This window comes from Chelonia mydas, chromosome 2, assembly GCF_015237465.2.
Source record: "Chelonia mydas isolate rCheMyd1 chromosome 2, rCheMyd1.pri.v2, whole genome shotgun sequence".
Classification (NCBI taxonomy): Eukaryota; Metazoa; Chordata; order Testudines; family Cheloniidae; genus Chelonia; species Chelonia mydas.
In genome coordinates, this window is record NC_057850.1 from 233,370,362 (window position 1) to 233,386,269 (window position 15,908).

Genomic DNA, 15,908 nt, shown 5'->3' on the forward strand with positions numbered 1-15,908 from the left:
TTGAGTTTACTTTTGTATAATTAACTCACTTTCCCGATACTTGGTCCAAAGAGCATATTTGGTATAAATATAACCTCTCTTCCTCCTCCCTAAACTCTAAAATTGACTATTGTAGGCAGCTAGATTTAAGAATTTTTTAAAAAAATAATATTTGAGGAACCCTAACTTTGATACAATTTTGTACATTATAAAGATTGTACAGGTTGCTTGAACAGTATTAACATCCCCATTGTAGAAAGACAAGATGAGGTTTAGGTGTTTTTAGGTACTTTTAATTAATAAATAACTTCAGTAATAGCACTGTAAAAAGTGAACATCTGTTAAAATAAAAAGGCACTTAAAACAACATAACCAATTTGGAACAGATGCAATCTTAATGTTCACAGGCAAATATACATGGCACATGTCAAAAATGAAACCTGACAGTGACAGTCATGTCACAGTACAAACTATGCAATCTCAGCTACAGGTTAAAGGCAAATGTACAGCCAAGACTGCAAAAGAAAATAAAGTTGTGCTGATACAAAAATATTACAAAAATTGCAACCAAATACATTAAAAGATTAGAAAGGTGACAAGGCACCAGGCTTTAAAGCAAGGAAACATTACCATAAAGGACACTATATGAATTAAGGCCCTCATGTATTTAGAGGATGTCCTGGTGAGTGCTTCATGGTACTGCAGGCCGGCCAGGGCTTGAATTTACAAAGAAAAAATATGCAAGATACTAAGCAGCAACTTCTTGAAAAATGGCACAAATTCTAAAGCTTTTCCTTCCTAAAATTTTCTTCCTAACCCCTTCAATTTGTCCATAACCTGGCACTTGACAATTTAATTATAGCTATGCAGACACTTTTCACAGCCTTTTACACCATTTGTTTCCATCCTATTCACCTTACTGTTTCTAACCAGATATATCTAACAGCTACCCAGTCATTGATTAACTTTAAAAAAAAATGTGTGAGTTTGCAAGGAAATATTTAGTTAACATTTTAACTATGTCTGCAAACTCAAGCCCTGATAACCCTGTAAAGCTAAAACTTAATTTTTAATACTCAGTGGCTAGGCAGAGCCCTCATACTGATTGATTTCACCGTTTCCCTCCCAGTCACATCACAGCAGTATCGTACACTTCCCACAGAAGACCTACATTTGAACAGCACAGTAAGGAAAAGGTCAAAAAGGCACCATGTGACCTTAGCTGATTAGGCTATGCAGTCTCAAGTTTTCTGTCAGTCCCCTGGCACTGATTATTTTATTTGAAAAAAAAAATAAAATTACATATTGTACATTTTTAAAACCTGCATAGGAAACAAACCTACATGTAATGAGTTAGTAAAATCACTGCAGAATTGCCCTAAATCTATCTTACTGTGACTACAAAAATTGCTACGTTGCATACAGTGTTGTGAAGTAATACAAGTAGTGTTCATTTTCCCTCATATTTAGGATTGACCACAGTTGTCACTGCACTCTTGTAAATAGGATTTTCACCCTAAAAAAAAAGAGAGAGAAATGTTTACATTAGTATTAAAAGTACACACAACAAGCATTGCATTTATGACAACTTTGCAAACAAAAGACATATTTTAAGATATTACCCATTGATCTGTAGTGTTTCCAGATGCTGTAAGTAAATACTAGCTTAAATTGTCTGAACAGCAAGATTTTCTCCATCAACTTTAGTAAAAGGCATGCTTAGCTAATAAACGCTAAAATGTTAGGACAGATCTCTATTTTAGGGTCACTCAATGATTACCTATTCTGTTCTTTCCCTCTGAAGCACCTGGCATTGGCTACTGTCGGAAGACAGGATACTGGGCTAGATGGGCCATTGGTCTGACCCAATATGGCTGTTCTCATGTTAGGATATGCCACATGGTTCCCTTATAATTTATGAACCACACATGCTCATCTGCAGGCTGAATGATCAGGCGAAGGCTCTACATCTTCGATCTCATGACATACTGGTGAAGGAGTTGGGGGGAGCATTTCACTCAACATTTTTTGAACTGGAATGCTTGAATTTAGGCTCTTAAATAAAAGTTGCCTGAATTTCAGTTACTGAGCATTTGTAGTTCTGACTGACTTTGTTCCCAGGTGACAAAGTTTGGAGAACAGAAGGGTGTGCTGTCTTCCAGGAGCTAAGCTATGAGATGTGGACAGGAGGCTGAAGAGCATACTAATGGGAGCTGGAAAGAATCCACTGATTATCCTTGATGTTGGAACAAATGACACAGCTAGATTCTCGTTGGAACATATCTGAACCAGTTCCAGTGCAGTGAAGAGGTAAAAGATGAGCTAGCTCATGTAGAGAGCCCACCTGACTCGGCGCCTTCATTGATCTTGTCTTTTGTATTGACACCTCGCTGTGTGAGTGAAAGGAAGAGAGAAAGGGGGCCCAATGCCACCCCCTACCCCCACTGCATCCAGATCTTTAGAATCAAGCCAGGAACCGATGCAAGTGGATCTGGGTTGCAAATGTTTGATCCTGGAGGAAAAGGAATACCACTGGCAACTTAACCCCTGTTTCTACTGCAGAATATCGGAACATTCCCTCAATTCCTGTCCATCCAGACTGAAATCAGGAAATGGACCGGCCCAGGCCCAGTAAGGGGGTACAGCCTGGGTGTCACCCAGCACCAAGACCTAAGTTCCCCCACCTTTAAAGAGAACCAAACCTAAACCGCATGGAGCCTCACCACACCTACAGGTACCACTGCACTTATGCCTGCACTGCACAAAAGCTTATGCTCAAATAAATTTGTTAGTCTCTAAGGTGCCACAAGTACTCCTTTTCTTTTTGTAGATACAGACTAACATGGCTGCTACTCTGAAACACTGCACTTATGTGTCCTAGGAGGATTGAAGTTGATTCCCCTGCAGTTAGCCATGGTCAACTCTCAAGCCATTGATAGTTTTATAGATGCAATGGCTGCCCAGAACCTACAAATTCCTCTTTGGCCCAAATCTTAATCAGACCCGGTAGAAACAGTTGATGGGTCACCCCTGTCATCTGATCCAGTAACCCAGGAAATTGTTCTCTTACGATATGTCTACACTGCAATTAAAAACCTGCAGCTAGCGTGTGCCAGCTAACTGAGGTTCACAGGGCTTGGGCTAAAGGGGCTGTTTAATTTCAGTGTAGACATTTTAGCTCAGGCTGAAGCCTGGGCTCTGGGACCCTCCCCACTTGCAGGGTTTTTAGCCTGAGTCAGCTAGCCTGGGCCAGCCACAGGGTTTTAATTGCAGTGTAGACATTCCCTTAGAGGCCAGAGTGGGAGAGCACCGCATGTTACTATACTTCAATGTGATCAGCTCTCAGCACTTCCCAATAATACTTGGAATACTGTGTTTTGTTTGGAGTAGCGTTACCCGCATATCTCCTGATGAGGGAAGAGCTTTGACTTTTCTTCCGATTATTGAAAAAAAGCAGGCCTGCAACCTCCATGTTAGCCAATGCCTGTTCCCCTGGAACAGATATTACTACCCAAGGAAAAACAGTGGGGGCTAGTGAGAAAGAAATTGCCTTGAGCCCAGAATCCCACCTCCCCAAGAAATACCAGGAACACACTAACATTTTTGAGAAAAAAACCCCACGTCCCTCCTGTCCCCTACAGGAGGCCTAGAACTGTCCCATAGACTTGCAGCTTGGGGTGAATGCCCTGTATGGACAAATATACACCATATCCAAACCAGAGTCTGGAAGCACTATGCATCTATACCCAAGAAAATCTCAAGAAGGGCTTCATCTGTTATTCTTCCTCCCCAGCAGGGGCTCTAGTCCTTTTTGTATGAAGGATGAGGCACTGTGCATTTGCAGGGACTATTGAGCCCTAAATCTGCAACCGGTATTCTCTGCCTCTTTGTCCTGGAATTTCTAGATTGTGTGTGAACAACCACAATCCTCATGAAGCTAGACCATCAGGGAGCTTACAAAATAGTGCATAAAAGTCAGGGATGAGTGGAAAACAACCTTTCATACATGGTACAGATACTTTGAATATTTAGTTATGCCATTTGGCCTAACCAATGCCCCTGGAACTTTCCAACACTTTATGAATTGTGTGTTCAGGGACACAGGGGAACAGTATGTCGTCATTTATATCAGTGATATCCTACTGTTCTCAGAGAACCAAGAACAACACGGTTGCCACATCTGATCTGCTGTGGAAGCATGGTTTGCATGCCAATCTGGAAAAATGCCTCTTTGACCAGTCCTCCATCAAATTTTTGGGCTATGTCATCTTCCCAGGGTGTGTTCAGATTCAAAAAAGCTGTGACTGGTCAGCTACCCACAATCCCCGTGAATTACAACACTTACTGGGCTGTGTCAATTTTTATCAGCAATTTATTTCTGACTTCTCAGGAAAAATAGCTCCCCTAACTCCTACATAAGACTGTCTGGTTCACTTTGTCACCAGAAGCCTACCATACCTTCATCAAGCTCAAGTCCACCTTCACAATGGCCCCATCCTAGTGCATTCCAATCCAACCTGCCTGTAGCCATCAGGGCAGTACTCTCGCAGAAGCCCAGACCCCAGCAAGTCTTGCACCCTTGTGTTTTTACTTCCCCAAGCTCACCCCAGCAGAAAGAAATGACAATATTAGATAAGTATCTGCCTGCAATTAAAACCATGTCCAAGGAGAGATGCCACCACCTTGAGAGGGCTTGGCCACCTGGACAGGTGTTCAAGGATGATAAGAACCTCAAGCATCTCTGCAAGGCCCAAGCTTCAAACCAAAAGCAGCTAAGGTGGGTCCTGTTTTTCTCTCAGTTCGAGTTAACCATCACCTACCTGCCTGGGTCTCAAAATGGGAAGGCCAACACCTTATTGCAAAAAGGAGAGTAATACCAGGAGGGCAAAGAGCCAACTGCTGAGCCAGCACACCTCCTCAAAGCTAGTAATTTTCTCAGCATGGCAGTTCACAAAGATCTGATCTCCCTTGTTTGATCCACCTCTAAGGAGGACCCCTTGCTGGGGACCACATCTCAAGTGTTTGGGGACCCGTATGCACCACTCTTAACATGATGGAGTAACGTGTTTCAACAGGTGCATGTACGTATCTCTGAAGGCCTCCCCCCGCTTTGAGATGCTACATCTTTATCATGATATCCCACTGGTAGCACACTTTGGTCATTGTAAGCTCTCCTTTGCAGACTCCCACTTTTTCTACTGGCCCTGTATGAGGGCCAAAATTCAGGCCTGTATGGATTCATGTGAACTCTATGTCCACACCAAGACACTTTGAACCAAGCTCATTGGTACTTTGGTCCCCACAGAAATACCTGCAAAGCCTTAGATATCCATTTCACTACACTTCATTGTGGAATTCCCTAAATGGCCCACTTCATCCCCTGCAGCCACTTACTCTCCACTGAGGTTACTGGCCAACTCACGATAAGACACATTATTTGTCTTCAAGGGCTTCCAGACCACAATGTCTCACGGAGAGAGGAAGCGCCTTGCCCAGGAGCTAAATTTTCTAATCGTGCCTGCCTCCTTTGCTGGCCACGCAACTTGAATTGGGCTGCTGAGATGCTCTCTGCATCCTTCCCAGTAGAGTTAGTGTCTCCAATCTTATCTGGCTCCTTTCCTGCCTGTGGAAGGGGGGCCCTTGGTGACCCCACCTGGTCTGGGCTGAGGGAGGAACTGCTTACTGCCAACAGAGTTGACTGAGCTCCTCAACGACACCCCTAATAGGCAGTAAGAGCAGGCAACATAGACCCTTTCTTTTGCTTCTGGCCTTTTCTGTCCTAGCTCTGTCCCTAAAACCCACAGAAGTACCACCTGCTGCAAACACTTCAGAAGTTGAAGTGGAGCTGAGGGGTAATTTCTGCAAAAGGCAAATGCAGCCCTGTGACATTAGCCAGCCAAACTGTTAGATGGAAATTTGAAATAAAAAGCTCTACAGCAGAGAGGTCTGGCTAAGATACTGTGGAAGTGATAAAATTGGAAGAAAATTCAGGGGTTGGGGCATTCCATTGCTGCCAGTGACTAAAAGAGCTGAAGAACCCATTGTAATGGATCTGTGGACCTTAGTACAATAAAGATCAAGTCATTTTATTGATTTCTAGAAGTCTGGGTTCATATTTATTTAACTAAACAAAGGAAGGCTATAGTACAGTGTGTGTATACTACATGGAGTAGGGGGATAACACATACACACTTCAATAACAGTGATGCACTTGCACACAACAAAGCAAGTCTTGCAGCTGTCTCCATTCATATCTGTGCTTTTCTTACATTTGTATGAATTTAGTGTTTATGTGCAGTGCCAGTGAGAGACTGATGTCCTCTATTAAGTACATAATAGGCAACAATAATGCAAACTTCCTCATGCTACCCAACCTGGATGTCTCAAATCTGAGCTGGAGTAACCACTCCTAGGAATGTGCGAATAATTCAGTCTCTTGTGACCCACTTGATCTGTAGCCTCTCTACTAAGACTAACAATGTAGTAGTGGACAGTTGTTCACTAGACCAAACTCATTTCACATTGGCTACCTAATAGTCATTGGTTATTACCAATCTGTACTGAATTTTGACTCATAACTAAGATATGAAAGATTATTTTCCATTATTAACCTCTTAGTGATGGAGTTTCACAGAATATCTTACCTTCTGAGATAAGTGTATTGCAGTTTTTATTTAAGGAAGATATATATTTCATTTATAAGATAGTGTAAATCAAAATGAGCACACATTTAACATGCAAATTTAGCAGATAAACCATTTCTATCACATGCCCACCTAAATGTCATGCACAGTTTAACTGAAATGATTCTGGAAACATTAGCTGTTCACACCGTATTCATACAGTAGAACTAATTACACTTCATTTGAGACCAAGAACTCTCAGGGCTTATCTACATGGTGCATTAGTGTGCACCAGGTGGGGTGTAAATTCTAGAGTGCACCAGAGTGCCATGCACTAACTTGCTCACGCTAAAAGTGCAATAGAAGTTCTGTACTGATCAGGTAGTCCCACTTGAAATGGGACTGGACTGGCAGACCCCTGTGATGTCACAGAGCCCCCAATGGCTTCAAAAAGGGCTGCATGCAGATGTAGGGGACTGGCCATATTTTTTAGTGCAAGATTGAGGCTTTGGTCTAGTTTCCTTGTTAATAGCCACTATACCTGTTGAAACACTATCTAGGCCAGGGGTTCTCAAACCGGGGGTCGTGATCCCTCAGGGGGTCGCAAGGTTATTGCATGAGGATCAGACTCCACCCCCAAACCCTGCTTTGCCTCCAGCATTTATTGTAATGTTAAATATAAAAAGTGTTTTTAATTTATAAACGGGGTCACACTCAGAGGCTTGCTGTGTACAAGGGGTCACCAGTACAAAAGTTTGAGAAAAAATGATCTAGGTATATCTAACACACCAATAATGCTCCTTTTATATAAGGATTAGCAGGATTATATAAGGATAGCTTTTGCTTTCTATTTATAAATACTCTATTATTTAAAAAATGCATCTAATTCAGATTCATATCTGCCTCATTAATTTAAGTTTGTTAAATTATAGAATCTTTAATACATTAAGACTAAAACGTTAAGAAACTTTACAAATTTAACACTGTGCTGGAAATGGCCCAACTTGATGATCACTTTAGATAAGCTATTAGCAGCAGGAGAGTGGGGTGGGAGGAGGTATTGTTTCATGGTCTCTGTGTATATAATGTCTTCTGCAGTTTCCACAGTATGCATCCGATGAAGTGAGCTGTAGCTCACGAAAGCTCATGCTCAAATAAATTGGTTAGTCTCTAAGGTGCCACAAGTACTCCTTTTCTTTTTGCGAATACAGACTAACATGGCTGCTCCTCTGAAACTGTATTAGTCTAGCTCCCACGTGTATTCTGGCTGGCTGGCTAAAATAGAACTTTTTAGCATTAACTTGTCCGCATATATTTAAGTCAAATTATGTCAAAAATATTCTCATTAAAACTCTAACACATTGGGAGGGATCCATGGAAAGATTTGGGCACCTACATTCCAGACTTAGGTGCCCAAATCCCAGTTTTAGCTCCACTGCAATCCACAGAACTCCTGTCAAATCTATCGATGCCTAAACTCACTCAGCACCTAAGTTTTTCAGGTTAAGGTTTCCCTGGGTGCTTACGTTTCGGCATCTGATTATGTGCACTGCTGCCTCCCTATAAGCATCTGGACACTTATTTCCCACCTAAGCCCCAGAGTGATTCACGAACCAGTGGAAGACAGGCATTTGGCCGCTTAAGTTGCATGTGAAGCCCAAACTGGTAGCCATGCTAAGAAGGCATTTAAAATCCTCCCTGTAGCCTAGACTTAAGCACCTATCTCTAAGAGGGGGTGGGACTTAGTGCCCCTTCCCCAGTTGGCACCTGCCATTTGTTAGCTTAATATGCTTAATATCCCTGCCTAATATGCTTGCTTTTGTGGATCGCATTCTTAGATGTCTCTCTCCCCGCATTCACATTGTACAGGGAGCCTGCTATGTGAATCTCAGTGTTGTTCCTGAGATTTTCTAGGTGCCATGATGCCGAGCATTGCAATCCCTAAGTATCTTTGTGGATTCACAACCATTTTGCTTAAAAATCTTAAAAGGAAATTGCAAATGCCATAACTGTATAAGTGAAACAAGGTGAGTGAGGTAATATCATTCACTGCATCTTTCACTGTTGGTGAAAGATAAGCTTTTGGGCTTTCACATGGTGACCTGAAGAGGAGCTTTGTGAAGCTTGAAAGCTTGCCTTTCTCACCAACAGAAGTTGGTCCAATGAAAGGTATTACCTCACCCACTTTGTCTCTCAAATGTCCTAGGACAAACACTGTTAAAACACTGCAGATAACTAGAAGTAATTTTTCCATTCATACCCTCTGAACAATATTGTTTTAAGCATTTCACTGGTTTGTAGTTCATGCAAGAAACTATTAACTACCTCTTAGATATCAAGCGATATAGAAAACCTAGGATAGATCATTTAAAGCTCACAAGATATATAATTACAGTTCCTGCAACAATATTCTCTCTGCTACATTACACAGTGTGTAGCATTCTAGATTACTGTTTGTTAAGTATCTTGCTGTATACAGTATGTTTCATTGGCCTTCTTACTACTATTTTCTCCATTGATGTACTGTTTTAATTTAAACAAATCACAAAACATCTAATCACAAAAACTATATGCAAGATATGTGCAGTTAGTTTGAGTTACGACCCAAGTTACCGTGGAAAACTTATCTCTAGAATCTTTTGACATTTGCTCAAGAACTGGTTCTCACTATCTACTCCACTTCACAAATACCATCAGGTCTTTTTGAACAACACCATTATGCGGATCCCCTGCCCAGTTTCAATGTTGGAAACTGCACCCCTCCCAAAAAAGACATATCCCTTTTTCAGAGGATACAGAAAGGAGGAGACACACCAAGCATGGCTGGAAGGCTAGACAGGAGTTAACCCCTTGGATAATGTAGGATGCTATTCACTGGCACAGATCTAAATTGAGCATCACAGTGAAGGTGTCGCAGGGCCCTGCTAGAAGGAAACCCTAGGAGTAGAGTGAAGTGGCTTCTTCCTGTGGTGACACAGCAGCCAGCTTCCCTGCCATGGCAACAGTATATGGCTCTTCTCCAAAGTGTTTGAGAGGAACCACTACGATGTGCATGAATTAAAAGTTATTGATTGAAGCCTGCTGCTACTGTGACCTCGAGTGAAGCATCCATTACTGGGGAGGTTCTCTACATTCCATTTCCTTCCCAAAAACCCACTCAGTCTATCCATGGCACCCTCGACCCCCACTCTGAACAGATTCACAGCAATAGAGCTGAGGCCATCCAGCAAAGTCAGAGAAGACCTTGACATTCCTGATATTTCTAAAGTTAAGAAAAAGACAAAAAGTTAACTTTAAAAAAACAAGCCTCCTCATGCCAATAAAGCAGCAAAAAGGCAGAAGCCAATCTAAAAAAAACCCCATAGGTCTCTTAGGTAACAACAGGAAGGCTATGTCAAAGTTTTCTGAATTGCTTGGGAGATAAACATTTTCGGCGCATTTTTTATACCCTAAATGTCTGTCTAACTAATCAAGTTGCTCACAATAGACATGATTGCAGATAAGCTAAATGTAATAAAAGGAATTAACACAACTTTCAGCAGCTTACTCAAGATTTAAGACACACTTATGGTTTAAAAATTGCAATAAAGTCTCTGTTCTTTAGAAGTTAAAACAATTTTTTTTTAGAATATCATCATTTGTTTAGCCCCAGCACTGTGCAAGCCAAAATAAGCTGGTAGAAATACAAGGCCTCTGCCTCAAAGAATGTAAAATATACACAGACAACTCATCAACAAAGAAGGGGGGGGAAGGAGGAGGGGGAAATGACCCAAGCCATTAAACTGAATGATGACATTTAGTACCATCTGAGATCTGCCAACCAAGACGTTTATTTTACTTCTTTTAAAAAAAAAAGAGTGAAGATACTTTCATCTTGGTTCTTACCACCTGCTTGAGGAGAAAACTAAAGAGTAGCAGTCTTTTGAAAGAAATCAGAAAAAGGCATGGCAGGGCCAAGAGAGATCCAGCCATACGGAGATGCATGGAATGAGGCATGGAACGAAAGGGGAAAGGAATGATAAAGAAGTAGGCAGGAGCTGGATTGTGTAGAGTCTTAGAAGGGAGGACAAGGAACTTAAAACATCGTTCAGGAAATGTCAGGAGACCTGTGAAGGAACTGGAAATGGAGCTGGATATGGTTCAGAATGAGGGACAAGGTAAATGATTTTTACAGCCAGGATAGATTGAAAAAGTGTGTGTTTCATGAGGCGAGAGTTTAGGAAAATAGGATTACAATAGTTGAGAAGAAATAATCAGGGCTTGGGAAAGGTTTTTTATGGTTAGAATGGAAGAATTTTGGAGATAAAAGGAAAAACTGGGAGAGAATGAGTAGTTAATGATAATACCAGGGTATAACCACATAAAAATGAGAAGGGACCAGGTAGGAGAAAATCAAGTTATGGGTCCAGGGCCTTGCCTGACAAAAAACCCCCACCACTTTGAAATAACAGATGCAGCACTTAGATTCTATTGTGATGGACAAATTCCTCCTTTTCCATTTTCTTTATTAGCCCCCTCTTCTGTTTCCCCCCTGCAAGATTTTCCATCTTTCTCACCCCCGCCCCCAACCTTCTCCTGTCATCTGTTTCCCTACCTGTCCTCTCTATTCTCATCCCCCTCTTTGGAGACCCTGGGGAAGGAGGAGAGCAATCTCACTTAGGAACCCTTCCTTCTAATCTCCCTTAGACAACCCATCCTCTCTGGCTTCCTGACCTGTACATCAGCATTTGGCTGTCACTGCTTCTTGTGCTTTAGGGTTGAAGAAATAAGATCTTTGGGCTGATGCCATTCACTGCCTTCTGCCTTTCTCCTCAGCATTTGACATGGGAGGAGAGAAGATCTAAGCTACTACCAGCTAAGAATCTCAGAACACAATTTCCTTGTGATGGGCTTAATGCTGAGCCAAACTGACGGATGCAGCTCCTGCTTCACTGCCTCATGGCTGGTGGCTGTTATAACAGCGGAGCAGGGGCAGTCAGCAGCACAGAGCTGAAGCCAACAATTTAAGATAGAAGGTTGGAGTGTTCAGCCATAGTTTCAGGAGGGAAAGGGACGCAGAAGGAGACTAACAGTTGGCTATGGAAGAAAATGACCTTCCCTCATTCCCATAGATCAGGGCTCTGCAACCTTCGGCATGCGGCCCATCAGGGTAATCCGCTGGCGGGCCGGGAGACATTTTGTTTACGTTGACTGTCCGCAGGCACGGCCCCCTGCAGCTCCCAGTGGCCACGGTTCACTGTTCCCAGCCAATGGGAGCTGCGGGAAGCGGCGGTCAGCACGTCCCTGTGGCCCGCTGCTTCCCGCGGCTCCCATTGTCCGGGAACGGCAAAGGGCAGCCACTGGGAGCTGCGGGAGGCTGTACCTGTGGACGGTCAACGTAAACAAAATGTCTTGCGACCCACCAGCAGATTACCCTGATGGGCCATGTGCTGACGGTTGCCGACCCCTGCCATAGATGACACCTGAGAGACAAAGGATTAAGACATTGCCAGTTGTGATGGGAAAGTTAGGAATGGGTTGCATATCTAATCATGAAATTATTAATGAACATATTTCACACTTCAAGGGTATGTTTAGACAGGGTTTTTTTGTTTTTTACCTTGAGCTGACTGCCCATTAACTGAGGTAATTAATACATTTGTAAAAGCTAGTCTGGATGCTCCCCAAAAGTTTGTTCCAGTAAAGCCACAAACAATTGTATCCCAGATAAACTGTAAAGGCTAGTCTGGACAGTCCCTAAAAAACTACCTTGAGTTAACTGACAGTCAAAAAAACCCTACTGTAGAAAAGCCCAAAGAGATTCTCCTTCCTCCACCACCAATCTAAATTGTTGTTCTATTTTCCGTTATATAAAATAGTGTTCTTCAACTTCACATATAAATTCAGTTCTCAAGCAAGTACTACTGATATTAATAAATAAGCAATGTTGCTGTTAATACAGATTAAAGATTTTCAAGCTCCACTCTGTACAATTTCAGAACCTAAGCAGCAGCAGTTCAACAGAATAAGGCTCAAACTGTGATTAATTGGCAATGACACTGAGTCTCAAATGAGTTAAAAGTGACATGCAAAGAAAAAGAAGAAATTGAAAAGAAAATACAAACTGAGACTTAGAGACCAGCTTTACGTCCATAGTTTGGATTCTTGAAATTATTAATAGGACTCTTGTATATTGGATTTTCTTGCTGAAGTAAAAGAAATGGTCAATGTCGAATAATTCAACAGAACAAAAGAAAATAACATTCTCAACTATCATAAAAAAAAGGAAAGGTCATGCTGTATGTAAAGGAAAATTACGTTAGTAATTTTCTTTTAAAAATTATTTAGTAGTAGAACTCTAATACTAATCTGAAAAACCCTCGGCAGATCAATAAACAAGGATAAAGCCCTTCTAAGGGAATAACCGAAGCATAACTCTGCTTATAAGGATGCGTGGGTGTTGAGTCCCACAAGATTTCTGTACATCAATACTGAGGTTCGATGTTCAACCATTACTGACCCTCCCCACAGACCTTAATGAGTATATATATTTAAGGTCTCCTTGCAAAAACAAAAAACAAAAACCTGGTTACTTATCTTTCCATATCTTGTTCTTTGAGATGTGTTGCACATGTCATTCGACTGTAGATGTGTGCATGCCCTGAGCATAGTCAGTGGAAATTTTCCCCTCAGTTGTTCCCGTCGGGGTGGCTTGGGCACCCTCTGATGCCATGCACTCATAGTGCTGGTATAAAGGGTCCAGCCGACTCCATGCCCCCTCAGTTCCTTCTTGCCGGCCAACTCTGATGTAGAGGGGTAGGAAGGCGAGTCTGAATGAACACGTGCAACACATTTTGAAGAACAACAGTCCAGGAAAGGTAAGAAACCACTTTTTTCTGCTTCACATGCTTGCACATGTCCATTCCACTGTAGGTGACTCTCAAGCAGTTGCGTAGGAGCTGGGATTAAAGTTTATGGACATGCTGACTGCAAAACAGCTTAACTGAATCTGGAATCATACCTAGACTGTTGAGTGATGGCACAATGAGCAGAGAACGTATGTACTGCTGACCAAGTCACTGCTCTGCAAATGTCCTGAATAGGAATCTGTGCTAGTAATGCCACTGAAGATGTGTATGCTCTCATGGAGTGGACAGTCAGGATAACTGATGGCGGAACACCCACCTGCTCATAACACCTCAGAATGCATGATGTGATCCAAGAAGAAATTCTCTGCATAGAGATGGGGAGACCTTTTATCCTGTCAGCTATTGCTATGAACAGTTGGGTGGATTTACGAAATGGTTTGGTCCTTTCTACATAGAATGCTAGGGCACATCTTATGTCCAATGAATGAAGCCGCTGTTATTCGCTGTTTGCATGTGGTTTTGGGTAAAAAACTGGTAAAAAGATTGCCTGATTGCTATGAAATTGGGAAACCACCTTTGGGAGGAAGCTAAAGTGAGGACATAACCGCACTTTATCCCCAAACAAGACCGTACAGACGTTCTACTGAGAAAGCCTGCCGTAGCAAGGAGAACAGTTCCAGCGATCGTCAGAGTCGGTAAGAAGAAACTGAGGGTGTGCAGGGTCGACTTGGCCCTTTATACGGTGCTATGAGCACACAGCTCCAGAGGATGCTCAGCTGCCCCGATGAGTACCACTGAAGGAAAAATTTCTGGTGAGTGTGCTCAGGGTGCGCATACACCTACAGTGGAATGAACATGTGTAAGCAGTCAAAGAAGGAAGATGATTTTTGCTCTTCTACACTTTGTAAATGCAACTGCCATCAACTTTTAATGGAAGCTGTCTGATTATTTGAGGTAACAATTTGGTCCACAGACAGGGTGTGATACTCGGATGTCACAGTAACAAAGTTGGGCTAGTCTAGCACTATCACTTCAGTCTGTTTCCTTTTCTACAAGCTCGGCCAAAATTATTTAAGTAATTAGAACTCAAAACCTAAACCTTTGAGTACATGGTGGCTTATCTAGTCAGGTTATAAATCCTAGGCGAAAGATGTTCTTTTACAATTCATCACTATTTACAGTATGGTACAAGATATGTTCAAGACCAACTCTGAACAAAGGTTTTTTGTATTCCAGTTTTTAATCCTATAGAGGAGCACCTTGAAATATTTGGGGCATACAAGCAAAACCTTTTGTACTTTCCGTAACAACAGTAGCTTTATTGAATTTAAGGTTCATGACTCACTGTGTCCCACTTCGCGTTCATCTTCTCCTTTTCAAATTTAGCAAATTCTCTTCTGTCATGAATGATCATAAGTAGTTTCCAAATCAGTAATAAAGCAAGACCAATCAGAACAATTCCAGCAACCACACCAGCTACAATGGGAATGATATCCGGGCCAGTGGGGCATTCTGGGGAATAGAATAATTACAGTACAGTTTTAGCACAATGTAAAAGAAGCACAATTGCTGAAGAATTTAAATTATACTGTGCAATATTCAGAGCATCCAGCTTGTCAAGAGCAATGATTTCTCACATTTAAAATGCATCTGTGAATAATAATCTAAATTAGAGCTACTGAGATCTACAAAGATTCTTATTCTAGTTTTGAGACACACAGATAGTGAGAAAGCAAGTTTTGATGCCATGGAGAAATGACTTTTGTTGACCAAATCAGCTTTTAAGACCACACAGAGCTAAGCATTTCATAGCACTTGAAGCCTTAAGATTAGACTTCTAGACTACTTTTGAACAAGCTGATTATGAATTGTGAACATAACAAGATAGGGGGAAAACTGACTTTATGAGTGTAATATGGATTAACCAGATAGTCCCAAAATACCCCTCGCTTTATAGAAAAAGTGTGGCCTTGTTTCTACCTCAAGTTACAATATTTATACAAAGCCAAACTGTAATAGCATGATCCCCTGAGGCAGAGGGATCAGATTTAACAGATTTTTACAAGACTTTTTCCAACATGGAAATCCAGTGCTTTGTTGAACTAGGAGATGCAAAAATGATTGACATTTTCATTCATAAGGATGAATAATTGCAGAACAAAAATGATACTTGTAAAATTAACTAAAACCAAACAAAGGAAGTTATTTATATGGAGAAGGCAAGGCAAGGGTAACCAGCACTCTTGTAAAAAAGTTACCTGTTTTGCTAAATACAGAATTCTGAATAGTCACCTAAACTAAAGGATTGATCCTGCTCCCCTTCTAGTCAATGGAAAAACTCCCATTAACTTTACTTGTGCAAGATCAAGCCCCAAGTAAACTGCTGGAATCTGTCAAGGTGAATAGTTACTGTATCGAATCACCCCAAGGGACACTGATGTTGAGTCCTGCTCCTATT

The 15,908-nt window shown here is 41.7% G+C and overlaps 1 protein-coding gene across 1 annotated transcript in view; it reads right to left on the bottom strand.

The window, feature by feature from the left end:
* Nucleotides 1–256: 256 nt before the first annotated feature.
* Nucleotides 257–15,908, bottom strand: part of ITGB1 (integrin subunit beta 1) — a 74,222-nt gene continuing 58,570 nt past the window's right edge. Inside the window, exons 15-16 of the mRNA XM_037890965.2 lie at nt 14,796–14,962; nt 257–1,495 (exon numbers count right to left, since the gene is read on the bottom strand). Coding sequence (XP_037746893.1) covers nt 1,430–1,495; nt 14,796–14,962 — 233 coding nt within the window. The 3' untranslated portion in view covers nt 257–1,429. The remainder of the gene's footprint in view (nt 1,496–14,795; nt 14,963–15,908) is intronic.